The sequence below is a fragment of the Protopterus annectens genome, chromosome 4.part1 (assembly GCF_019279795.1).
Source record: "Protopterus annectens isolate FY-2018-M chromosome 4.part1, PAN1.0, whole genome shotgun sequence".
NCBI lineage: Eukaryota > Metazoa > Chordata > Ceratodontiformes > Protopteridae > Protopterus > Protopterus annectens.
This window is the reverse complement of record NC_056734.1, coordinates 372,643,203-372,670,173: the sequence shown is the minus strand read 5'-3', so window position 1 is coordinate 372,670,173 and position 26,971 is coordinate 372,643,203. Positions and strand designations below refer to the sequence as shown.

The window sequence follows — 26,971 nt, the reverse complement described above, 5'->3', positions numbered from 1 at the left end:
AAAGTAAACAGAGGTCTTTTTTTCTCTTCTCTTTCTCCTTTTTTGTATTAAAATGTAGGCATTACAGTGCAAAAAGAGAAGAAAAGATAGACAAAAGCATGTTTAAAGTTAATACAGTAGACTGTAATGTTGATTTGTTGAAGAGGGTGTAAAAATACACAGATCATAATATATGTAAAGCTAATATATTTTCTCTTACTTCTGCATTGGTGAATGTCTGGATTAAGACCCTTGGCTTACTCTAATAACAAATTTTAAGTGTAAACAAGTAAATATTAGAACACTAAATATAATGAAAAGTTTTCCTTTAACAATTAATGTTTCAGCTTGTCTTTCAGGCTGCAACAGAGGATTTTATTTATCTTTCTCTTACTTTTCCAGAGGCAAGCTTATAATAGCGTGATAAAAGACAGAATACTGGTTTTGTCATGGCTAAAAAGATGATTATTTCTGAAAGTATGCAAGTAGTTTTCACATCTGGGGGAATAAAGATAAAAAAAGAACAGACACCAGCTAGTGTAAGTAGACGCACAGGCAATAACATGCGTCTTAGCATGTATAACCTCAATCTCAGGTTAACCAGGGCCTGTGTTAGCAGCTGTCTATTTGGCACAAATGTTCCAATAGCAGGGTTAAACTTCATTATTTGAAGATTTACATAGTTATGTGTATTTTATTAATTTAGTAGGTTTTGGGGTATTCTGGAGTGAATTTGTTTTTTTGTTTTTATTAAAACAAAAAGTCTTTGTAAAATGTGATATAGGTTCTCATACTGAGGATAAGAAAAAACTGTGTAAAGGATCAATCTGCAAAACATTAAAGGAGAACCGCACCCACAGTCTCAAAAAACATGTTTATTTCATCATGGTTTGGTGTTTCCTCCATTCTAACACAAGTGTGAGACTATTTACAGGTTTTTAAATATTTTATATGTAATTTTTTGAGTCTGACCACACAGGGTCTGGCATCTTGAAGCAATTCTGATAGTTTAGTCTGCCTTTAGGGATCCCACAATGCAGTGCTTGTCTGTAAAAAATTACATCACACAGGTCTCTTTCTTCCTAAAGCTCCTGTCACTACATTGATTTTACATGCATGCACTGCTGTCTTTTAGTCAGTTAGTTTTAAGTAACATTTCATGATGTTCAATGACTACTTAAAACACACACAGTACAAATGCCACAGAACATACTTTCAAAGTGATTTTTACTACTGCTTCTTTTTTAGAATGGCTAAACTGCAGTTTTTTTGAAGCCTGAACTGTACTATTTTGACTCATCTCCCATCCCCTTCACACCTAACTTCCCTAGCTGTCAAAGTGCTAAGGGTAATTTGAGCTGTTCTGGCTCACAGTAGGAGACCTGCCTCATATACTGTTTCCTTGTTCTAGCCTTTACTTTCTGTATCGGTAGGGGAAGGACCAGGGAGCTGTGACATCACAGCATGGGTGGGTTTTTAGGACGGTCATGGTGATATCAGTTTGGGAAGGGAATTGGCCAGAAAACTACCTGTATTTAGTGGCAGTGGTTACATCAATGAACTGGAGACTGCAGCAAGCATTTCCAAGGTGGGATAAAAGTTTTTTGAAAGTGAAACCACCACAGTACAGAAAGATACTTTTCTAGTGGAGAGAAACAGTTGATTTTAAATTTTTAAATGCTGTATTTTTGTTTATTCATAGCAGGGACAGTAAATAGGGAGAAAAAGGGCAGAGAAATTGAGCATTTAATAATAGAATCCTGTTGTCCTTTAATGGGCATATGTATCAAAAAACTAAAATTAGACATTTAAAAAAGCTGTCATATATTACAGGTGGGAATAATAACTTCTCACCATAATGGCAACTCTTTCCATATTATCTTGGAATATTAATGGCTTCACATGTACAGACAAAAAGGAAACAGTGCTTACTTATATTAAGAAAAGCAGAGTGCAAATAGTAATGCTACAGGAGACACATTTGGAAATAACAGAGTATGGAAATTTGATAAAGAAGGAACTTCAGGATACATATTCTGCAGAATATATGGGACAAAGGAAAGTGGAGTACTTATATTAATTGTCAGAAGAGCTCCACTAGCGATAGAAGAGGGGAAAAGATAATAATGGCAGATTTGTAGTAGTAAGGGACTAGGGCAAGTATTCATATTCGACCTAAAACTGTTATTTTGGAACTTACAACATTTTGAGGAGAAATAATCAGTTTTCAGCAGGGAATATTACTTATAGATGGGGACTGGAATTTGATTTGCAACAGTTAGGATGTATTTGGGGGGCTAGAAGGCAAAATATAGCAAAAGGGGGCAGAGTTCTGAAGAAATTAATGAAAACATTTGGTATGAATGATATGAATTTAGTAGCAGAAACTTGGGAGAGAATTTTTATGTTATTCCCTAAGGTACAACAACTAGGCTAGACTTGATAGAATTTGTATTTCACAAGAACATGTACATTTAATTTAGAACTGTGATACACATCCAATAAATATTTCAGATAATGTGCCAATAATTACTAAGACAAAATGCAGGGTAATAAAGTCAAGATGAGACACTGGTGCTTCCTCACCTACCTGTTAAAAAGAGAGAAATTTAAGGAATGGGTAGTGGCAATTATCCAGGAGTTATTATGGAACATAGTACTCCAAAGGTTATAGCTAGCGAGTGGGATAAAATGGAAGTGGAGTTTAAAATAGGGTAGAAATAAAAGAAAACGAGATCTGGTTAAGAAGTAATAAGAATTACTTAGATGGGGTTGGAAAAGGTTGACATATTACAAAATAAGATGAATCTCACAAAAAAAGAGGAAGTGCAACTGCAGAGTGCTAAAGAGAAAATAAGTGAGTACCTGGACAGTATGTATGAGTTTAGAAAGACTGCTGTTAAGCAATTTTTGTGATAACTCCAGAGCACATAAACTTCTGGCACAATGAATTAGGTAACAGAAAGAAGAAAGGGTTGCTGCCAAACTTAGGGAGCCTGTAACTAGAAAAATAGCCAGAGATTCTGCACAGGTATTAGATATTTTTCAGAAATTTTATGAAAATTTGTATAAAGCAGAGAAGTAGAGAAATCAAGAAAAATCACAAATGGAAATATTTATGGAAGATTTAAATATGCGAAGGTTAGAGGTAAACAAGGCTCAGCAACTAAAAGTTAAGATAGGAGGAGATGAGATAAAAATGATGATGTATAACCAATCTAAAGGAAATCTACAGGAGCAGATTGTATTCTGGTGGAAGTTAGGAGTGAAGAAAGTGATAAAACTCTGGAAGGTTTAGTCTAACAGTATTTTAAGATGATGGGAGGTATAAGCATTCTAGAAAATGCTGTGGTGGCTGTAAGACCTAAAGATGGTAAAGACTTGTCAGACTCAGCTTCATATAGGCCTATTTCAATGCTAAACCATGATTATAAAGTGCTTATGTCTATAATGGCTAAACGAATGGCAAAAGTAATGCAAAAGTTGACAGATATGGATCAGTGTGGTTTTGTGGAGGGGAGGCAAACATTTGTCAACATTAACAGAACAACAATGATCCAGAGGGAAGAAGAATGTAAGAAAATACATCTGCTGTTGGTGGGTCTTGATGCAGAAAAATCATTCAGCAGAGTAAACTAGGATTTTATGAGTATGGAAATGGAAGCATTTGCATTTCTTGATGCAATAATAAGGTTAATTACAAAGATATGTGATGGATCAGAAGCAAAAATCAAAGTGGGAGGGTTCCTCTTTGATAAGTCATGTCCTCTTTCCCCATTGCTATTTGTGTTATATTTAGAACCACTAGCAAAGGAAATAGAGACTCAGAAATTAAAGGATATAATTTACATGGTGTACAAGAAAACTTGGTATTATTTTCAGATATTATTTTGTACCCCATGGAACCAGAAAGGGCATCTTAGTGTTGTGGGACATTCTGAGACAGTTCTGTTTTTTTATGATATAAAATTAATGAAGTCAAAACAAAGGCTATGGCTATAAATTATATACTGACACATGAATTGGTCCAGCAATACACATATTTACTGGAACATGATAAAACTAAGTATTTAGGGGGCATTGATTAAAAAGGATGGGTAGCAAGATACAAGCAGTAAAAAAAAAATGTCATTTTAATTTTATACATAGGTCAGGCATATTTTTATCAACCAGAGGAGAAGCTGTGAACAGTAATTAATAAAGAGTTAAAGGATTTTAGTTGGGAGGGGAAGAGGGCAAGAGTCAAGTGAGATAAGTTGATCCTTAGAACAAGGAGGTTTAAGATTACCCGATTTGAAGGGATATTTCAGAGCTACATAGTTAGACTCTTATACATAATGCAAGCAGAAAGTGAAAAGGGATGATTAATTCAAGAAATAAGGAAAGAATGGGCTTTTAGATGCAGATCCTTAAACAGAAATAACAACAGTCATACAGAATATCATAGTCATAAAGCAGTAGAAAGTATACTAAGAACTAACACTGGAATGGAGAAAGGAGATTCTGCCAATAGGAATGACTGCAACTAGGGGTACAGAGAATAGAAAATAAGGGGCTGAAATTTACTGGAGGATGCTGGCAAAAGAAACAATGTATTTGGAAAGGTAAAAGAATGAGAAGAAACCCAAGAAGAAATTTGGATTGCAGGCTATAGGCTGCCTTTAGTACTAGGGCTTGATCTCAGCATACAGGCAAACAGAAAGGAACAGGCGGGGTTTAAGTGAAAGACCTGCTCAGCTAGAGTTTTTAGTTGAATCTAAACAGAAGCAGCTGTTAAAATGGGATAATTAGTAGGGCTTTTAAAATACTGAATGATAAGGTTAAAAATGGGATAATTAGTAGGGCTTTTAAAATATTGCATGATAACTATGGGAATCAATTAGAATAAGTCAGAAAAGATAAAAAAGAGAGATTAGATATCTAAGTCACAAAGAAACAATGGTAGGACATATGTATGGCTCCAAAATATGTAATAAATTCTAGAATATTTAGGATTTTTGCCTGAAAGTGTTTGCATAGATATTTCTGTACCCCAAGCAGACTCCAAAGTATTTTGCCTCTGGTAGATGGCAAATGCAGGAGATGTGATAGGGAAGAAAGAGGTAACTGGGAACATATATTTTGGGAGTGTAATGAGTTGTCAGATTTAAAACTTCCCTACAGAGTACTCTTCCAGGAATATTGGTTGAGCAAATTAGAGTAACAAAAGAAGTTTTTTTTTTTTTGAGCTGGGGTACAGGATCTGAATTGCCTAGACACAGTAAGGCCTAGTTAAGTTTAATTCTGGTGGCTGCTCAAAAAGCAATTGCTAGAAAATGGAAATCAAAATCTAAACCAACTATACCTAAAGTGGTGAATATTGTAACACAGATAAATGAACAAGAAATGGGTTCTTTAGAACAGGGTAGGAGTAAATTACATAGCAAAAATGGAAACTGTGTGAACAATACATGCAGAAAAAGTTTTGGAGGAGGAATGAGGTTTAAGAGAAATCAGGAATTTAATAATTTGTGTAATACTGCTTAGATTATATATCACATATACTGTTACATGTACTTCAGTGTTTGCAAATGTGAATTTGTTAATATGGTTTGATTACTTTTATATAAATGTAAAGTTTTCCTATGCCACAAGTGATAATTCAATAAAGGTGTTTGAATTAAAAAAAATGAATTTTGCAAAGACAGCATGCCTGGACATAACCCTCCACCCCTTTAAAGAAAAGAAGTAAGCAAACTAAGCATCTTCACTCCTGACCTCCTCTACCCCATATTCAGAGACAGCATGCCTGGACACATGCCCCTCACCCCTCTTCAAAGGAGAGGTCAGGAGGCTAAACTTCCTCATTCTTATTCTCCTCCACATTAGCTATAAGATTCAGACACAGCATGCCTGGACACATACTACCTACCCCTCTTCAACAGAGAGGTCAGCAGGTTAAGCCCCTTCATGCTTGTCCTCCACACCAGCTCCAACAGGCATAGAGGCCACTAGACAAACTTGGAATCACCTGAGTCATAGTTAGGACTTTTTCCCTCTGTGTCTACAGAACCAGTACCTAGCAATAAATCATTAGCAAATAGGGATACACTGACTAACAATTCAATACCATTTTATATTTTTATTATTACTGACATTAGTGAGCAGATCTATTGCAAGAGCAAATGAAAGTGATGAAAGAGGGCATTTATGTTTAGTTTATTTAGTCATTTAATTCCCTGTAATAAAAAGGATCACTTTTCAACATATATGACAATTATTATTGACACATACATATTGTAGATTTATACATATGTATGAGGATTATTACAGATTTTTATTATCTCAATAAGCAGATGAAAATATTTCTATCTCTAATGCTTTGAGATGATAATTCTAATCTAAAGGGTGAAAAGCATTCTCCATATCTTGGACAGACTAACGGTAAGATAACCATATATATATATATATATATTTTTACTTTTATGGTCAGCACAAGGGCAGAAGAGGACATGAGTGGCCACCTCCAGGCTAGCGATTTAAATACATAAAGTAAGACATGTCTCAGCAAAACTTTCATTACTGCCTGTACAGTTGTTACCTGCCAGGTCAATGCACTGTCACACAGATGCAGTCAACCAGTTAATAAGTGTACATTTAAGTGTCAAACCCACTCAATAAACTGCGTTTTATGCATGAAATTTTATTTTTGATGAGCAGTTGAAATTACTTATGTGTTTTGAGTAAAGTATCATGTGCGATGTCTCATCTAAACATAAATATGTGTTTTAAACTGACATTTTACCACTACTTATTAATAAAATTCACAAATGAAACCTTGATATCTGAATGAGCACCATCAATTTACAATATTTTCTTTAGAAGTGGAATACATTCAATTAATCAAAAAATCACACCACCAGCTTTGTTTGATGTTCTCAATTTAATGCTGAATTTCCATTATGTCAAATGCACACAATATCACAAAATAATAACATTGAAAGGACACAAAATCAGACTGACATAGTTATTTTTCCATAGACCAACAGAACATCACAGCACTACACAGTGAGCAAGGAATGCATCCTGGAGTAACTGGTCAGATGTAAGAAACTACAGTGTCGCAAAATGGAAAATGTATACTTACACTGGATGGAGACATTTATCTATGTGAAAAGCAATACAAGGACAAAAGATGCTGGGGCTGCAATAGGGAATTAAGTGAGAAATGTAAGGTTCAGTGGTAGCTTGTGGTATTGGACTGCTGGGCTGCAGCCCCCTCAGTTATCAAAAGAAAAAAAAAGTTTAAATATTTTTACACACTAGTAGCAGTACAAACTGCAAACTAGTGTGTAATGTGGAAGATGTAATGATTCACAGAACTCACAGCAGAATGCATGCACGCCGGAGTTTCGTTTTAAAAAAAAAAAAAAGGAAAACAAAAAACTACTTTTCTTGTCACCAGACTGTTTTAAAAACAGTCTGTATTAAGAAGACTGCAGGCATCAATGAAGATGCCTAGAAGTCATTGCGGTTTTAACCGCAGTAAATTGGAATCTGACTGGCCTGTAAAGTCAGAAGCCACATCACATAATCTGAGTATGTGACGTGGCTGCAGATTAGTCCTGTTGCTCTTGCAGTCTCTTTCTGTGCTTCAACTTAGCAGTTAATTTGCAAGGGAGAGAGAGATATGGTTGGACTATTGAGAAGAGAAGAACGTAAATGATTAACAAAAAGCTTTTTAGGTGAATAAAGGAATTGTTGGCAAGGAAGTTTTTCTTTAATCAACTATTTAAAAAAACATCATGGGTTCTAAGTGTTTTTTTTTTTTTTTGTCAGGGCCAACCAGATACTTTATGCATTTATTTTCCTGGCAGAGTCAACCAGATAATTTCTCTAATTGTTTTTTTCCTGGCAGGGTCGACCAGATAATTTATGTATTTAATTATTTCCTGGCAGGCTCGAGCAGATACTATTTAAATCAAATGGTGCAGGAGATGAATAAATTTTGTTAATGCCTGCATAGTGTGGAGGGGTACAGCAAAGGTTGAAACTTTGAAAGGACACAAAATCAGACTGACATCATCAGAGACACTCCCTGTCATCTAGTTGATGATGTGATGGCCTCAACATCTCATGAAGCTGTGGTACACATGCCATCATGTAGGGCCATGATGCAAACTGTAAACAGAGTTAGAAAAACTGCCATGATAGGTATGAATGCAGAGATAGGTAACACTGCCAACAGCCAGGCTGAGGATTATTCATTAAAGATAGGTGTAGTTAAGCAGAAGACCATTCTGGATAGTACTTGTGGTTCTGTAGTTGCAGTGTTTAGCACAAATGAAAATTTGCATATTCTCAGTAGGATATCCTTTGGCCAATGGATGCCATTTTTCTAACCAAGGGACGTGTAGGCAGCTGTATATGAAACATGCATTTGTTAAGTGTGGGGATTACAGTAGGTGCCATTGGTGCACTGCCTGATGACTAAGACATATAATACAGTATGTGCACACTGCCAGTTGCCAACATCAGTTCAGTTTGTCATGCGTGACTTTAAATTGGCAGCTATTAAAAGTATTTACAAGAATATCCCATGTGAGAAGAGTAAGGAATGTCTCCTCCACTTTAGGCAAAATATTTGGCACAAGGTGCAACATTGCATTTGGCTATGATGTATGGTCAGAGTTTAACTTTACAACTGAATGTTAAGAAACTTGTTGCCCTTGCCTTTTTGCCTGAAGTGAATGCAGTCTGCTTTTCATGACTTGACTGCTGTTCCAACCTGAAGCGACTGAATTACTCCATTACATTAGGGAATGTTACCTAATAGGAAAACCTAGGAAATTTATAGCCAGGACTGCAGTCACAGTTTGTTTTCCTCCTCTATTCCCAATACCATTCCTAAATGTCAGTGACTTGAACAACTTATGTCTTCCATGTATGCAAAATACTGTTGGCAGTATGGCAATGGGTGGTGGACTTGAGGGCAGTAATAACTACATCTGTTTGTGAGTAGAACAGGATAGAGGAACTGCACCTCTGTTTAAGTGTAGGCATGCCTCTATCACCATGGAGACCTCAAATGAGATAAAGATAATCAGTTTAGTAAAATGATCTCAAACAGGGATGCCTATACTATTACTGAATTCCTGAAAGCTACTGCCGTACTGGTCAAGATGCAGTGAAGACTACTGACTTACAGTGATCCATATTTGCATTGTGATGGGTAATGTGGGCTTCACGTTATGTTTCTGTTTAGCATGTCTGCTCTCTGTTATAATTTACCATTATCATGGAAAAGTGTGAGTACAGTACGCAGAGTGGATCACTTTATGTACATGTCTTTTTGTACTAATACTACTATTATGTCTTTATTTCCAGATGGGCTGCATAATCATCAAGGCAACATCAGCACACAGCCGTTTGGCAGCTCTCTTCACCCATTGCCTTTATGGACACATTTGTTTTTTGTTTGTTAGAGCACAGGAGACATCCCTCCTACCTCACTGCTACTCTGTCATACTTGTTTTCAACATTATGTGCATTGACGTTTGTTTTTGTGGGCATTCGTGTTTATTTTTTTTGGCACCCTTTGACTCAATGTGATATTTCAATTATTTGAATGTATTCTATTTAAGCAGACCATTTTGATTTTTACTACCTTTTAGAATTCTGAGGTAAGTCACTGGATGATGTAAATGTAGACTTCCATGGTGTTGCAATCTTGTTATGCAATAGTATTTGTAGTTCTTAATGTAGAATTCATTCAGCCCATCTGGTTTCATACCATGCATTATTAGCAACTTAAACTGGTTGTACATAATGAATTATTTGACTTGCAACAGGATTACAGCTGAAAGGAGTCTTTTGAACCGTTCAGGTACTCAGCTACAAAATAAATGCATATTTTAAAAAGGAACAGATATTCTTTTAGGCACTGATTTTTTCAACTCACACTTATAAATGTTTAATGTATGTTGCAGGAGTCTGGCTGAATGACCTGGTACAGATTGCAGGACACGAAATTGGCCATGCACTAGGACTGTGGCATTCCCGTGATGTGAAAGCACTAATGCACCCCAATGCAACTTACATGAGAACGCGACAGGTCAGCCAGGATGACATCTGGGGAATCCAGCGTCTCTATGGTATAAACTAAATGCTACCCTGCTCAACCAAATAAGGCAGATGGGTTAATGTATGCATGCACCTTATCACATATACACACACACGCGACATGCCAACTGCATATATGATTACAAAGACATATGTATGCACAATGCACACATTGCCACTTAGCGAGCTTCCATACACACTATTATATGCATCTACTTAAATGCATCTAGCAAGTACATTAATAAAAACACATAGCCTATTCAGGTAAACACATTCACCATCTTTGTGTTGGTGAGATCTGTACATCTAAAGCACTGTATAATTATACAAGCACTATTATACAAATAACAGATACCAGCTCACAGAAATATAAATATTTCTAAACATACATATGTAACTACGTATGTAGTCAAAAAGATATGCAAGAAACAAAGTTCCAGAAATGTACATACATACCATGATCATGCACAGAGTGCTTTTGGGTTATTAAAGAATGTAATAATGGAGAAAGACAATAGATCTTGTGCTGCTAGCTCTTTACTTTCAATCTGCACAATAGATGCGCAGGAAAACAGACAATGTGAATTATATAATGTCACTCTGAATGCTGTCAAGATGTAAAGGCAGCACTTACTTAAAGAAACAGTAGCATGTATTATACTTCCTTTCCCAGCAGAAAAAATGGCATTTGAAGTGGATATTCTGTAATATTGCAATATTCTACATTTAAACAGATCTGACATTTATACTGATCAATTCCTTTTCATCAATGTCACCTGAATTCATATAGAAATATGCCCATAATTTCAGTTGTATTGATTATATTAATAAGCATACCTTTAATATTTTAGCAGTAAAACACATATTAAACTGATTATTGAGGTCATGAACTCTTGCTGCGTCAAGATGATTTTCTCAATGGAGCTCCATAGAGAGCCTTAACTGTGAGTCCTGTAAGTACACAAAATAAACATCAAATCAAAAGGACTATAGTAAGTACTGAAATTCACTATAGTCCTAGTAATATTTTTGCTGTGGGGGCAAGCCCCCCTGCATCCCCTAAATTAGGTGCCACATCACCACCCCTCTAGTAATATATATTAATTCGAAGATTGATGCATTCTAGAGAAAGGGAAATATTTCAAGATATGTCAATCTTAAGATTTAAAATTCATAGACTCTTTTTTTAGCATTTTAGCCTTACTGTTCTGAGGATCAACTCTGCTTTCCTTGGAATTTCATATGTTTACCTCTTAAGTCTTCCATATCTTGAAAACATTATAGGTGGGTACACACAGATAATACTATGATACTTCTGGCTATTCACTTGACACCTGTCTACAGGACAAATGTGAGGACATATTTTTAGACAGCTATGCAAAAATTCAAGAGTCACAGGCAAAGTCTCTTTGCCCCACTCACAGTCGCTTTGAAATTCATTATATGTTTTTTGTTTTTTATCACTTTGCTTACCAACCATCAGGCTTCCTTCTAACTTATTCTCCTGTACTGGGTATCCAAACTATGAAGGCAAGAGCTGACCAGAGTGACCATCATCTTAGCAGCCAGGGAAGTGGTTTGTGCCCTCATCAGCACTGGCAATTTGGACATCCTAACCCCAGTCCTGGTAGCTAACATTAGCATCCACATCACTGAAGGCATTTTATGACCTCATGTTTGTGTGTGCTTCTATCCACATAATAAATGAGGGCTGCCACCACCAGCTTGGGATTGTCAAGCCCACCTCCTCGCTCCTGGCCCCCGCACTCCCCCCCACCCCGGGCCTGGCAAGCCAGTGTCAGTTGCTGACGCCCATCCATTCCTGCCTAGCTATTCCATTGCTATTTCACTGCCAAAGCCACCAGTCAAACTCAGGTTCCAGATTCATAGGTGATTACTAGGTTAATGGCACAAAAGTCTTTAAAAGCCTAGCAAATAATACACAGGATAAAATAATATTATATCTTAATTCCCGTGGGTGGGGTCCTCTCTGATAACTTCTGCTTAAGTACAGGAACCAGGCAGGATTGTCCACTTTCCCCACTGTTTGCACTGTATTTAGAACCATTGGCAAAGAAAATAAGGGACTCAGAAATTCAAGGATATAATGGTATGGTAGTCAGGAAAAGCTGGCTTTATTTTCAGATGACATTACTTTATACATGAGAAAACCAGAAATGGACATTACAGTGTTGTGGAACATTTTAAGACAGTTTCAAATCTTCTCAGGATAAAAAATTAATGAAGATGAAACAAAGACAATAGCAGTAAATTATGTACCCACACACGGATTGGTCCAACAGTATCCATATTTATGGGGACATGATAAAATGACGTATTTAGGAGTATGGATTAGAAATGATTCTGTGGTGGCAGCTAAGGATATATGGGAAGAGACTAAACAGAAGATAATACAAAAAACGGAGAAATTGGAAGCTTTGTTATATGGATATGGATACTACGATACAAGCAATTAAAATGTTTTAGTCCCTTTAGTCTCATACACAAGTCAGGCATATTTTTATCAATCAGAAAAGAAGCTATGGATAGCAATTAAAAAAGAGTTAAAGGATTTTATATGAGAAGGGAAGACAGCAAGGGTCAAGTGGGATAAGCTGATTCTTCCAATAGAACAAGGTGGACTAGGATTACTCAATTTGAGGGGATATTTTAGAGCAACACAGTTAAGGCTCTTACACATAGCACAAACAGAAAACTATGATTCAAAGTGGAAAGGAATGATGATGATGCGGGGGAAATTGGGATTTTTGATGCAGTCTCTTAAGGAGAACAACAAAAGTCATACAGAGTATTATATTCATAAAATAGCAGGGAGTATTCTAAGTACTAAACCAGCATGAGAATAGAGAAAAGAGATTCAGCTAATAGAGATGACAGTGGCTAGGGATACAGATAATAGGCAAGACAGTGCTGGAATTTATTGGAGAAAACTGGCAAAGGAACCAAGGCATTGGGAGCAAATAACTAGAAAGGGAAAGGTAATAGAATGAAAAGAGGCCAAGAATGTATTTGGACTGCTGGTTAGAGATTACCTTCCCTATCAAGGATTGATATCAGAGCATAGGCAAAGAGAAATAAATGGGGGGGGGTCCTAAATGAAAGATCAGCACTGGTAGAGTTCTTACTAGAATCTAGACCAAAAACTGCAGTTAAAAAAGGAATAATTAGTAAAGTATATCCAATATTGCATGCTAATTATAAGAATCAATCAGAGGAGCTTAGAAAGGATTGGGAAGAGAGATTGGATAAGCAATTCACAAAGAGATAATGGGGGGTATATGTAGAGCTCCCAAATATGCAACAAAGTCTAGAAGATTTAGGATATTTGCCCAGAAGTGTTTACATAGGTATTTTTATACCCCAGGTAGACTCCAAAGAATTTTTCCTCGTGTGGATAGCAAATATTGGAGGTGTGATTGGGCAAGAAAGAGGTGGCTGGGAACACATTTTTTTAGGAGTGTAATGAGCTGGCAGAATTTAGGGATTCCCTGCACACCGTTCTGTTGGAGATGCCGGGTAAGCAGATTGGATTGACTGGAGAGATTATTTTTTGAGCTATGATACAGAATCGGAATTGCCTCGACATAGTAAAGCCTTGCTGAGTCTAATTATGGTGGCTTCCAAAAAAGCAACTACTAGAAAACAGAAATCAAAGTCTAAACCACCTTTACTAGAATTAGTGAATATAGTAACAGAGATAAAACAACTGGAATTGATATCTTTAGAAAAGGTAAAGAGCAAACTACATGGGAAAAAGTGGGAATTGTGGGAACAATATATGCAGAGAAGGATCGAGGTTTAAAAGGCAGGATTTGAAAGAGCCATATAATGCTTAATTGAAAATGACTGGATAGATTATAAGTGATGTATAATGTTTGCAACTACAGTTGCTTCAATGGAGTCTGTGATATATAATGTTTGCAACTAAAGTGGTGTCATTTTGTTTTTCATTTATACAAATGCAAGATTGCCTATGTCATATGTGATAATTTAATAAAGAAGTTTATCACAAAAAATATATTATATCTTATTTCTACAGATGTGGGATGGGGTAGTATCAAGGTAGTGGGTCTTTGGGTGTTGGAGCCATGAGTCATTTTACAGAATGCCTCTGCCCATGAAGGACATGGGCAGGACCCCAGAAGTGAATTTATGGTTCCCCATCCATTTATCCTAATTCTTTTTGAAGATGGTGAGGGATGGGTTTGTTTTATGAAGACTGGGAAGTTTATTCCATAGACGACGCAGCTTTTGAGATACAAATCTGTCTCTCCAGCAAGTTCTGTTAGTGTCGCAAATAAGGTTCAGGTCCACAGAATGCATAACCCTTGTATATATTTTCTTGTGAATATGTAACGTTTTCATCAGGGCTGAATCAGAGAATGCTTTGTAGGACAGGTATAAGTCCCCTTTCAAGAAACAATATGAGATGGAGTACAGGGTAGGGTCGTTATTTGGTCTGCATGAGAGCATAAGACATGTCTCTTATACTTTGTATTTTTTTAGTGAGGAACCTCTGGAGCTGCTCCAGTTGGTGTAATTGCCTGGCTAAGTACATGCAGAACAGAGCACTGTACTCAATTTTGGGCCCGATGAGGGCCGAGTACAATGGCACTATTCCTTCCTTTAATCTTGATGCCATCCCTTTACTTACAAGTTGAGCCACACAGAAGGATTTCCTCACTACTGTAGCTACCTGTTAATCAAAGCTCAGGTTACTATCTGTCTGTGGTCCTAGGTCCCTCACCACTAGATCTACTTTTAGGGGTATGCTAACAATATTATAATTTGCAGGGATATCTGATTTACTGAAGGGTATGATTATGCATTTTTTAGCATTTAGTCTTAGTGCATTTGGCACCAGTCATTTGTAATTTTTAGGCCTATTTGTAGGATGTTAACATCATCTGGGGAGTCAGTGATTGCTCCCAGCTTACATTCATCAGCAAACTTGGCGAGCCATAGGTCCCCAACATTGGCGGTCACTCCAGAGAAGTACATACCAAACAGAAGGGGTCCCAACACCAAGTATTGAAGGACACCACTAGTAAGAATTGGATTCACCTATCTGGACAACATGTGTCCTGTCAGTGAGCCATCTGGCTATCTATCTGACAATGTAGGGGTTTATGCCTAATTGAGTACGTTTATCTAGTATCCCTGAGTGGGGGATTGTGCTGAAAGCTTTGGACTAAGGTCTAAATAAGCAATGTGTACCATTTTACCCTCATCTATGGCCCTGGTGACTTTCTCAAAGAAGTCCACCAGACTGAGCAGGCAAGACCTCTCTGACAAAGCCAAATAGGTTCATAGGTTCATAGGTTGGTACTAGGCTATCAGCCCTAGGGCCTATACAAGCCTAGCCATAACAATTCCTTGGCTATTTCTTCCCACATTATTTACTTTCCTGGACCCCTGTCTAGCAGGGCGACTGACGTGATCCCTGGGGTGAATTTCCTTTCTCCCATCCAATTGTCAAGGTTCCTCTTGAAGAGGTCCAAAGAGGCACTCTGCTTGATGTGTATGGGCAATCTATTCCAGAGTCTGGGGAGTCTCTGGGTCAGGAACCTATCCCTCCAGCATGTTTTGTTTATTGTGATGACAAGGTTTAGATCCCTGGAGCGTGTAGCTCTGAGGGATTGGGATTTCTTTAAGTGTAGCATGTCCAACAGCTCTGGGTTTGACATGGCCTTGTATGTTAAGCAGAGATTGCCTCTGAGTAGACGATATGCAACAGAGTATAGCTGGAGTTTTTTAAGGCGGTATAGGTTCATATTTAAGTTCGGTCTGGTCCAGTGTTTGGAGAGTTCCTATGTCGTTATTGACCAGGTCCATGACAATTCTCTCCATGGCCTTGCAGGTAAAACTGGTCAAGCTTATGGGTCTGTAGTTCCTTGGGTCAGTTGTTGCCCCCCCCTTGTGCAGAGGGACAACTGTTGCAGTCCTCCATTCCACTGGGACAAAGTCCATCCAGAGGCTGTGGTTAAAGACTGTTTCTACAGGCCCTGATACATTCTTTTTTAAGCTAATTAAGTCATCTTGGAATGTTGTCAGGACCCACGGAGGCTGTGTTTTTGGCTTTAGCGAGCGCAGTAAGGACTTGTTCCCTCATAATGACCAATAGGGGGAATAATTGTGGGTATTTCTTTGGGTGTTGTAGGCGGTAATGGGGGGAGTTTGAACTGAACTTGTTGACCAGCAGCTTTGCTATAGTTTCAGGCTGGGTGAAAGTGTTGCCATTCATGATTAACTCGGCACATTGCTGAGTAAAAAGCCTTATGTTTATCTGTCACCTGGGTGGCTTTCCTTGCCTTATAGTTTGTTTTGGCAGACTTGAGCAGCTCTCTTGTTTGTTTAGACTGGTGTGTTTCTTTTTGTACTGTTTTGTCTGCTCCTTCTTGGCTTTGGAGAGGATTTTTTTTCCTTTTGTTGAATACCCTGTTTATGCTAGGAGTCCACCAGGGTGGTTTATTTTTGCCAGTAGTCATAGGTTTGACTCAAATAGGTACTGTCTCCTCTATGCAGCTATGAATGTAGTTGTACAGTGCTTTTGTGTACAGCTCAGTGTAGGCCTCAGTGTTATTCAGATTCAGAGGGGCTTGGAAGTTTAATAAGCTGACATTTAGCTTGAGGTAACTGGCCTTAACAAAGTTCTTAACAGGTTTGGAGTTTGATGGGGTATCTAGGTTAATTTTAACAGTCTTGTGTCATGGCATCAGCATTAAGTACTGTGCTCTCTAGCTTATGTAACTAGGTAGCCAGGGGTTCTAATCTCACAGAAGTCAACATATGTGTGCGTGTGTGTGTGTTCAGTCAACTCTCAGTCACGAGACTATTGTTAGGACATGCTGGAGAGACAGGTAAGTATTACAGAGACTACCCCTTCTCTGGAACAGACTCCCCAACCATGTGAAGAACAGTTCCTCCCTAACCCAATTCAAGTGTAACTTGGACATTTGGATGGGGAACAGGAAATTCATCCCTGGTTTGGCACTTGTGTCTCTAATGTTCATAGCAGCCTGTAAATGGTTCATCTCCCAAGCCTCTGCTTACACTTATGAAAGGTACCAGAGTCTGTCAGAGATTTGAGATGCATGGCTAGGCTTTAAAGGCCCTTGTAGCCATTAGCCTAGTAAACATCTATGAAGATATAATAATAAAGCAGATCATTTTGTGATCAAATCTTACTAGGGAAGAATTAATTCATGGAAGGGTGCAGTATTCCCCTCCCCCATGTTCATGACTACTAGGTCTAGAATGTTTGCACCTCTAGCTGGGGAGCTAACTAGTTGCTCCAGGGTGTTTGCATTGATGAAGTCCAAAAACCTCTGAGCAAGTGAATTATGGGTCACAGAAGTCTCCCAGTTTATGAAGGGGTAGTTGACGTCACCCATAAGTATGATGTTACTCTAAATGTTAAGAGATTCCAGTATGTTTAGGTAGGAGATGTGGTTTTCCAGACTCATTTTAGGAGATCTGTAGCCAACAAGGATATGATATGGAGTTGCACCTATGGTTAGTTGAGCAAGGAGCATCTCACGTGAGTCATGTTGCTGGACCAGTCTAGCAGTGTACTTGTCCTTTATGAGCACTCAGACATCTCCTCCCTTTGTTTTATCCTGAGCTGAGGGGGATCAAACTGTATGAAAGGCATTGTAGCCTTTGATAGCTGGGGTGCTTTCCATGGTTCTGAACTATGTTTCCGTAACTGCATACATGTCTGCATTCTCCAGGGTGAGGAGTGCTTCCAGGAAGTGCATTTTTTTATTTGAACTCCTAGCATTGACCAGCAGTACCTTTATGTAGCCATGAGTGATTTTTGTTATGTTGGAGGGATTAAAAACTTGGCACGGCCTAAAAAAGGCACTATGGAGTTTTTCCCAGTCTCTGGAAGCCACCTGATGACAAGTGCAAACCACGTCTGACAAAGCATTGTGGTTTGCCGATCATGTCTCCCCAGGCTGACATATACTGGATTCCATTGTTGTGACATCAGAAACTAAGCCAATTGTTGAAGTTAATCATTTTTTGCTGGTACTGTGGCATCATCATTGGTAAAGGGAGAATGCTACTCAAGTCTAGACTCGCTACTTGCCTGAGACACATATTCAGAGAGCTCCATCTTGTTTCTCTTCATATAGTCCACTGAGGTACAGCTTAGGTTGTTTATGCTCACAAGGACTATGACCATGCCATACTGGTACTTGTGGTTTAAAGACTTAAGTCAATGCATGATCTGACAGATCCAAGCTCCAGACAGACAGCTCACTATGATCTTCTCCTTGTTTAGCCTGGCAAAGGGTACATCAGTATGTCTTACAATGGAATCCACAATAACTATTATGTTTTGCTGTGTGGTATGTTGCCTTATGGGCTTGGAAGTGTGGCTACAATGATTTTCAGAATTATGTGTTGTGCGAGGTGCTTTCTTTTTAGAGTGTGGCTGTGGCCACTGAGAGATGCTTTTAAGCGGACTTGGAGGTTTGGGTAGATTACATGCGAGTACCTCCTGATGTGTGGGTCTATGTGTTTGATGTTATTGTTGGTTGTGAGTGATTTTGGGTATAATGCTGACAACCTAGTTTGCATTTTTCAAGTGTGTATGTGAGAGCTTTGCCTCCAATGACAGTGTGCATCTACATCTCTCAGACACTGTGTTTGTTCTAAAATTAAATGATTGTCAGTGAACATGAGGCAGTTACTACATTGCCTCAGGATGCCCAAATCTACCACACCAGAAACAAGAAGACCAGGATGTGACTATCCATTATACCAGATCCTTAGTAGATGCGAAGGAGTATGGGACAGTCATGTAAAGATTTAAGTGAGATTGTTTAGTAGTATACTATTACCTGTAGTGCTGTCCTCTGCGCAAATGGCAGCTCTTCAAGCAACTATAAACAGTGGGAGACTATGAAGACCATTTCCAATACATGATTTTAAACTGAATATGTTTGCTTATATACAAGGCATGGGTAGCCACATTTGCACAAGCTTTTAAACCAGCAGGGTGAAAAAAGTTTTACACAATTAAGCCATCAGGTCAATCAGATAAACACACAATAAGCCTTCCACCAGCATGTTCCCAAATTGGATTGGTGGAATCAGCCCTCTGCTCCTACCAGAGTGCAGAATAAAACCCTTGTAATGTAAAACAAACTGGGTCTGAACTCAAGTGCAGTAACAAATGCTTTACAATAAAAGGCAGAACTTCTGCAGTATCAGGAATCCTTGGAAATAAGTTCACAAACCCTGGGAAATGTTTACAAATACAAAAAAAAATGTGTGCGAACATAGGAGAACTTCTACAAACACAGAAAAACTTTGTAGAATTAGAAGTATTTTGAGAAACTCAGGAGAACTTTGGCAAGCTCAGAGCAGTTTTTGCAGTATCAGTGGAGGTTAGAAAATATTAGAATACTGTTAAAATGACCTATGCAGTGCAGTAACAAACAGATGGTATTTTTTTAACAAATGCAGTCTGACAGTTATCTGGGTCACTTTGTCTACTAAACCTTTCATAAAATGTCTTGTCTACTCATGTTTCCTCAAAGCACCCACTTCAATGTGTTTCTCAATACAACTCTGCTGAAGTCTCCCCTTATCACTTTCATTTACAAGAGAAAGTGTCTTGGTTTGTCTATTACAATATAACATTTGTCTTACCTTATTCTGTTTCAGTTTTCTTGACCCTGATTTTTATTCATAAGGGTCAATGATGAAATAAACAAATTCTCTATTTTATTTGTTTATTTAATTTTGCATTTGTTTACCAGGAAAGTCTGACTGGGTTGTCAAGCAAAACTGTCTTCAGCAGACTTCTGGGGAGAAAAGCTCTAAAAACACATACAACAAATATGCAATACCCGTGCTGATACTATACTCTATGAAAATGAAATAAAGTAAAGACAACAAACAAACAGAAAGCTGTGACTATAAAGCAATACAATCTAATTACTTATCATAGGCAGTCAACAGAAAGATAACAGTATAGAATTAAATGTAACTTACTTGTCATAATCGGTCACCAGGAAAACAATTTGTATATACAGCTCCTGTGCATGGATAGCAATTTCATGATGCTGTAAATAGTTATGGCAGAAAAGGTGGTATAGTTAGTAACAGCTAATGGAGAAATAGGCAAAGAAGCTCATAGCATGAGCATTACATTGCAGTCTATCCCATTCATTCATAACCCCTATGTTCCTATTTTTCATAACGGGTTGCAGTCTTTGTAGTAATATGTCAGTGGGCTACTTTAGTATTTTTTTTACTAGTTAGGAGCACTGGGAAGTAGATATGCAATTTCTGAAGGAAAAATTGAATTTGTGGAGTTGGAGTGGCATGAGGAGGGAGATCCAATAAGAAAAAGAAAAAGGGGTAAAAAGGACTAAAATGCACACAGCTTTCTGCTTTTTATGTAAGCTGATTTATAGGCTGTGAAATATACTGATGGAGTAGGAGGGAGTTAGATTATTTTATCTTGGGACAGAGAGTGAGTATAGCCAAGAATTATTTAGATATCACTTCAACTTGATTTTAAAGCTTGTTACTTTCAATGCGTCTGCTTTAGGTTCAATAAATTCAACAGTTTTGCAACATACGTTGAGTGTAGTGAGCCCCCAAAAGAATTGTTGTGGCATTTAAAAGTAATTTGTTACTGCAGTGGATGTCTCTGATGGTAAGTATTGCTGCATAATATTTTGTTGTGCAGGGCAGTTATTAGGTTTGTAGATTAAGGTTTGTGCAGTTCATTGTTATGTGTATGCTAAGTAATGCAGAAATTCAAACCAATTCAGTTATGATGTTGTAATGGTGGGAATAGGAAGGCTGATTGGCAGCGTAAATTGCAATGTTATTATACCATGATTCTAATTTTGTTTTTTTTTTTAAACAATGGAGATTATTAAGAATAAGGACAGCATACAGTACAGAATAAAGAAGTTAAGCTGAAGATATGTTTTTCTCTGGCTATATTTGTAAGGTGGGGCTTGGACTTGTATAGGAATTCACTGTTTGGTGAGATTTTGTTGCAGATTGTTTGTGGTACTCTGAAATTATTGTTTTACATCAGTAGAGTGCTTTGGAGTAAAAACACATTAATTTTGTTTTCTTGGTATTGAAAAAGTTTCTTGAGTGATATTTTGCAGCTAGTGAGGCCTGGGGTGGAATAGATATGGCTAGCGTCATCTGTGTATTGTACTAAGGTAGCATTTTTAGTAGCTTTGGAAGTTGTTAGTAAAAAGGTGAATAGAAGGGGCCTAAGATCGATCCTTGGGGGACACATCAAAAACTGGCAGGAAATGTGAGCAATCTTGTTGTCGTTTTATAGCCTTTCCCCATTTGATAGGTAACGTGAAACCAGGACGGCTGAATGTGACAGATGATGAAAAGTGAGTTCTGCAAGGAAATTTTGATGAGAGACAGTACTGAATGCCTTACACAGGTCTCGGAAGACAGATGAGACTATTTACCTTTTATCTCTCACTGTTAATTGTGTTGGTGAAACTAAGTAGAGCAATTGTTGTACTGTGTTTTGGCAAGCACCTGTGTTGAGTTGTTGAGATAAGATTACATTTTTCAAGAATTTTAGATAAAGGGGATAGAATTCCAATGAGCCAGTAGTCAGAAAGGTCTGTGCAGGTTCCACCATTGTGCAAGGGTATTATAAATTATTTCTTCCGGAGAGCAGAGAGATTGTTTTGTCTGACTGAAGGGTTTATTAACATGAAGATAGAGTAAGAGCATCTGCTGTAATTTTATGTGCTCTTCTTGTAGGTTGTTGGCCATTAAAGCTGTAGGTTTTAGTTTACGGAGAAATTCTTAAATGGTAGAGTTGGGAAAGGCTGGAAATTATATACAGCTGGTTGGTTTATGGTTGTTGCTGGCATTGTAAATGGGGAAGAGGGGCAATGCTTGAGTAGTGAGATGACAATCTGAATGAAATGGAAATTGAATGGGCTAGCAATGCTTTCCATGTTGTTGGTTGTTTCTGGTAAGGGTGTGTCAGTGCATCCAGGTTTTAGCAGTTTGCTTACAGTGGTTCATAAGCATTTAGGTTTGTTTTAATTACTATGCTCTAGACTGGTATAGTAGGATTGTTTATCACATTTTATTTCAAGTTTGGTGAGGTTTCAGATTTAGAGATGATACTTTGCAGTGGAGTATATCTATACTGCAGTAAAATGATGATAATATTTTTTGGTTCCTGATGCCTGCAGATCATCAGTCCCTATGTAATCCAGTATAGGTGGTACGTCACAATTCAACCGTAATCTATTCCGGAACAGCAGCTGAATTGCGAAACAGTTGAATTGTGAGATGCCATTTCCCATACAAATGTATGGAAAATTATTTAATTTGTTTCTGGCACAAACAGAATTAAAGAACACACTAAAAAAATAAGAAAAATGTATCTCACCATGATGTGAAGTGCAGAACATCTCTTAAATTGAGGAGAGGATGTGGCAGAAGGATGGAGGAGAAAACTATAGCTCACATGTCACACACAAATTTATTTGATGTAAAATCCATCTAAGAAAGCAAGTTAACATGTTTCCTGTCCAGCTAAAATGCATGCTCATTACATCATTGTGCAACAGCAGTTATGAAATGAATATCTGTTGTCTCAGATTATGATTAATGTTTTATTTAGTTCACTTTAATGTGATATAAATTATAACTTAAAACATTTTACAACAGTTTCCTATCCACACCCCCAAAAGAAATAATAATACACAATACAGTGTATACTGGTGTGTCTGTTTTTTTAAATCCTGTCTAGGACTTTGCTCAGTGGCTCCCCTACGTGGCTCATTCATTCAGGTGAGTCAACATCATACACTTGTGCCCACTCTTTCCTAGCTCCACCAGTGTCAATGCAAAAAAATGAACATGAGTCACCATATTTACACTATTTACAGAGTCCACTTCGTCTTTACTTGTTGGAAGGGAAGTCTCCTTCACTGTGCCCTGCCTATTCTCTCTGTTTTTTGGCAGGTGTAGGTGAAAAAAATTTGTCCAGGGTGACTTGTCTCTCCTACTTTTTCAGGATGGTCTTAAAGAGGTGCATGATTGTGTTGTCCATTATCCTGTTGACGTCACCTGTGTTGGGGTGCCACTCCAAGACTGTAGCCTGCGCCTTCTTCCAGTTGGATGAAAGTTCTTTAATGCAAACTGTTTGCATAGGGCATTTTTCCCTGGCATTCTCATTTTCATAAGAAATTTCCCTTTCCTTTTCTTTGAACTGCTAATTGCAAATTGCTGTAAGTTCCACCACTGTGAGCTTGTCATCATGTTCTTGTAGCAGTTCCTCCAAATCCACCTCCCCTATGTCCAGGTGTTCTGCTGTGGAAATGATGTCCTGCAGCACTTCAGCTGCTTCATCCACAATTTCACCATGGGAAAACGGAGGAACACGTTTCCTCTAGGCTGCACAAAGGGGTTTCTGCTTCACACCATCCCAGGCACTTTTGAGTTCAACTAGTATATATATATATATATATATATATATATATATGGATCTACCTGAGTAGATCAACATGTTAAAAGACCGAAAACGACTTCACCGACGCCAGAAGATCGACAAGGCAGAAGACCGACGGAGGAAGACACCGACGCTGAGAACACTGCGATGGGGAAAGGATGTGTAAGTATGCGGTAGTGACGGACGTTAGGGTGCGAGTAAGGTAAGTGTGCGATGTTGGCGGTGTGTAGGGGTAGGGGTGGGATAAGTGAGTTAGGGTTAGGGCGTGGGTTGGGTAAGGGTGCGAGTAAGGTAAGTGTGCGATGTTGGCGGTGTGTAGGGGTAGGGGTGGGATAAGTGAGTTAGGGTTAGGGCGCGGGTTGGGTAAGGGTGCGAGTAAGGTAAGTGTGCGATGTTGGCGGTGTGTAGGGGTAGGGGTGGGATAAGTGAGTTAGGGTTAGGGCGCAGGTTGGGTGAGTGTGCGATAGTGACGGACCTTAGGGTAAGGGTTTGGGTTAGGGTTGTAGATAGTTGTGTATGTATGGGTTAGTGTTGGTTTGTAAGGATTTTGGTGTGCTTGTGTTGTGTGTGTGGGTTTTGGATAGGGGATTTGTTTTGTTTGTTGGTATGATGTGTCGAGTGTATGAGGTGTCGTGTTTGTGAGGTGTCGTGTTTGTGAACTGTCGTGTTTGTAAACTGTCGATCTTCTGGCGTCGGTGAAGTCGTTTTCGGTCTTTTAACATGTCGATCTAGTAAGGTAGATTCATATATATATATATATATATATATATATATATATATATATATATATGTATATATAATTTTAGTTTTAATGTAGCCATTGTTGCCATTTTAAAGTTATACTTTTGGAGCTCGGTGTCTTTAAAATTGGGGGAAGGTAGGGGGGGGCGTGTTGACCACGTTTCAATTTTAACTTATTTAAGTAAGCCATTGTAATGGCGCAAGTTTTCTGTTTTTTTAAATTCTGATGAAGTTAGTGCAGAGCGCCGACGAAAAGCTACATAGAATTGTTTGGCTTAAATCAATATTTTCCGTCTATTGGCGTTCAGCGTTACTTTTTGCCACATCGGTTTTGGATTATTGAATTTGAATTCACCACTGAGTTCGAGGTGAGCGGTGGCAAGCCTTGTTTTAGTTTGTCTATTTTGTTTTTGGTGGTGCAGCAGTTTTTTCAGCGATATCAAGCGCTACACCGGAAGCTGGGGTGAATAATGAGCCAGAAGAACTGACGATGCTGATTAACCTTTTAACTCAAAAGGTTGACTTGTTGTCCCAACAAGTGGATGACTTGTCCCAACCACTACAAGCAGGAATTGGAACATTGTCGGATTCATCACGACCTCCCAGATTCGAACAGGCGGGATCACAGGATCTGTTAACTATCAGTGGAGTAGCCGGTGAATCGGCTGTTGAGACCAATATGTTTTTATTTCAATAGAGTCAAGAGTGGGATGGAGCTGCCAGAGGACTCATAGAAGGAAGTCCGAGTTCTCATAGGGATGTTGGTGCTTCAGCTGCTACTAATGTAGTAGATGAGACGAGGAGGGGGAGTTCAGAACCCAATTTGAACCAATGGCTTGGCCATTTCGGCTAAATATTTGTAACAATACTGTTGGTTCTCATCTTAATCAGAATGATTGTAACAACCTCCCATCTAAGCTCAATTTGTTTGACCAGAAATTGATCAAACTAAGGAAATTACAACTAGAGGTATCATACTTCGGTGAATGCCAGCGGTCGAAGATAGTCCCGAAGGGGCTTCGTTCCTGGCAGTATCCAACAGGGTTAGAGGAAGGTTCCAAGTTCCACCTGGACCTCCTTTCCTTATTTGATAGACATGGGTCTGAACTCCTTAATTTAATTAGTACTCACTATCAGGAATCGACAAACAACTTGACAAGAGAAATATCGACCTTGGATGAGGAGATCAAATAGGATACCTATTTCCCAAGGTATAGATATGATTATGAGCGGATATATACTAGTGGTCCTCAAACCAACGAGGTCAACCAAGCTCCTGAAGTGGAAGGGGCAAATTTTCAGGACCAAGCCTCATCTCCACAACAATCTTCAAATCGGAAGATGAGAAACAGGTACAAGACCAGGAGAAATTAAATGGGAGTGCTTATGAAAGTTCATCCCTTCATCTTCCCCTCATATGAAGTTATTTTTAATACAGGGAAGGATTTCAAAATTTACAATTATTTCCATTTTGTTTTTTGACAGTCCTTGGTCGACATCTTGGCTAAGGGCCTTTCCTTCGTACCATCTAGGAGGGCTAGTGTGGCAAGATCTATTTTGGACTTGAAGCTTTTTGTGAGGAAGCTAAATTTATCCCTCTTGTTGGGAGATCAATCCAAGTCAATGAAACCTTTCCATATTCCTAGCATGTATAACCCCCCATTGCACCCCTCTTTGGGAGTTTTTGAACAAATGTGTGATTTGGATATTCGTTTTTTATTAAATTTAAAGCATCCAGCTCAATTCAATTTTACAAAGGATGAAAGGGACCTGTTAAATGTCTTATGTTCTTCATCAGTCCGACTTATGCAACCTGATAAGGGGGGGGTAGCTTGGTTGCCATGGATACAGATGATTATAATGATAGGATATTAGCCATTTTATCCTTTGAAACATATCGAGAAGTATCTAAAAATGAATTAAATGTCAGCATGACCTGGGTCTGTTCCTACTATGAGGATATGTTCATCAGCAGGGTGATTGACTTGGATGTGTTCAATTTTATTTAATCTTTAACACCAAGAATTCCAGTGTTGTTTGGCAATCCTAAGATCCATAAGAATATTCAGGACCCACCCATGTGCCAATTAGTCAGTGCCAATGGCAGTATTACTTACGCAGCGGCCAAAGTGGTGGATTCAATCCTCAAGAAATATGTGGCTAGTGAACCACATATCTCTAGAGATTCTTGGTCATTTTTGGTGAAGGTTGGTTCAACTTCATATAGTACAGACAGCCACTTTTTAACCGTCGATGTTATTGATTTATATTCATCTATTCCACATGATGTGGCAGTTGAATGGATCCAATTGGAAATGACCTTCAAACAAGCTCCTGCAGAAGAGATTTCGATGGTCAGCGAGCTTCTGGATATCATTCTAACGTGTAACTTCTTTTCATTTAACAATCGATGGTTTCATCAGTTGATAGTACCACCGATGGGGTCGCCTTGTGGGGCCAGTGTGGCCAACCTGGTGATGGCCCACTGGGAGAAGGAATGTGTTTTTTCTAATACCATCATCCAAGAAAAAGTGACACTATATACACATTTTTAGATGATATTTTTATCATCCTTAAGGGTGACCAAGAGGCGGTACATCCCCTTGTTGAAAGTTTCAACAGGTCAACTGAATTTTTAAAATT

At 38.3% G+C, this 26,971-nt stretch overlaps 1 protein-coding gene across 1 annotated transcript in view; it reads left to right on the top strand.

Annotated features, from left to right (window-relative positions):
* The window catches only part of LOC122800869 (matrix metalloproteinase-23-like), a 419,258-nt gene that overhangs the window by 166,851 nt on the left and 225,436 nt on the right, over window positions 1-26,971 (top strand). Inside the window, exon 4 of the mRNA XM_044070194.1 lies at window positions 9,948-10,112. Within this exon, the coding sequence (XP_043926129.1) occupies window positions 9,948-10,112 (165 nt within the window). The remainder of the gene's footprint in view (window positions 1-9,947; window positions 10,113-26,971) is intronic.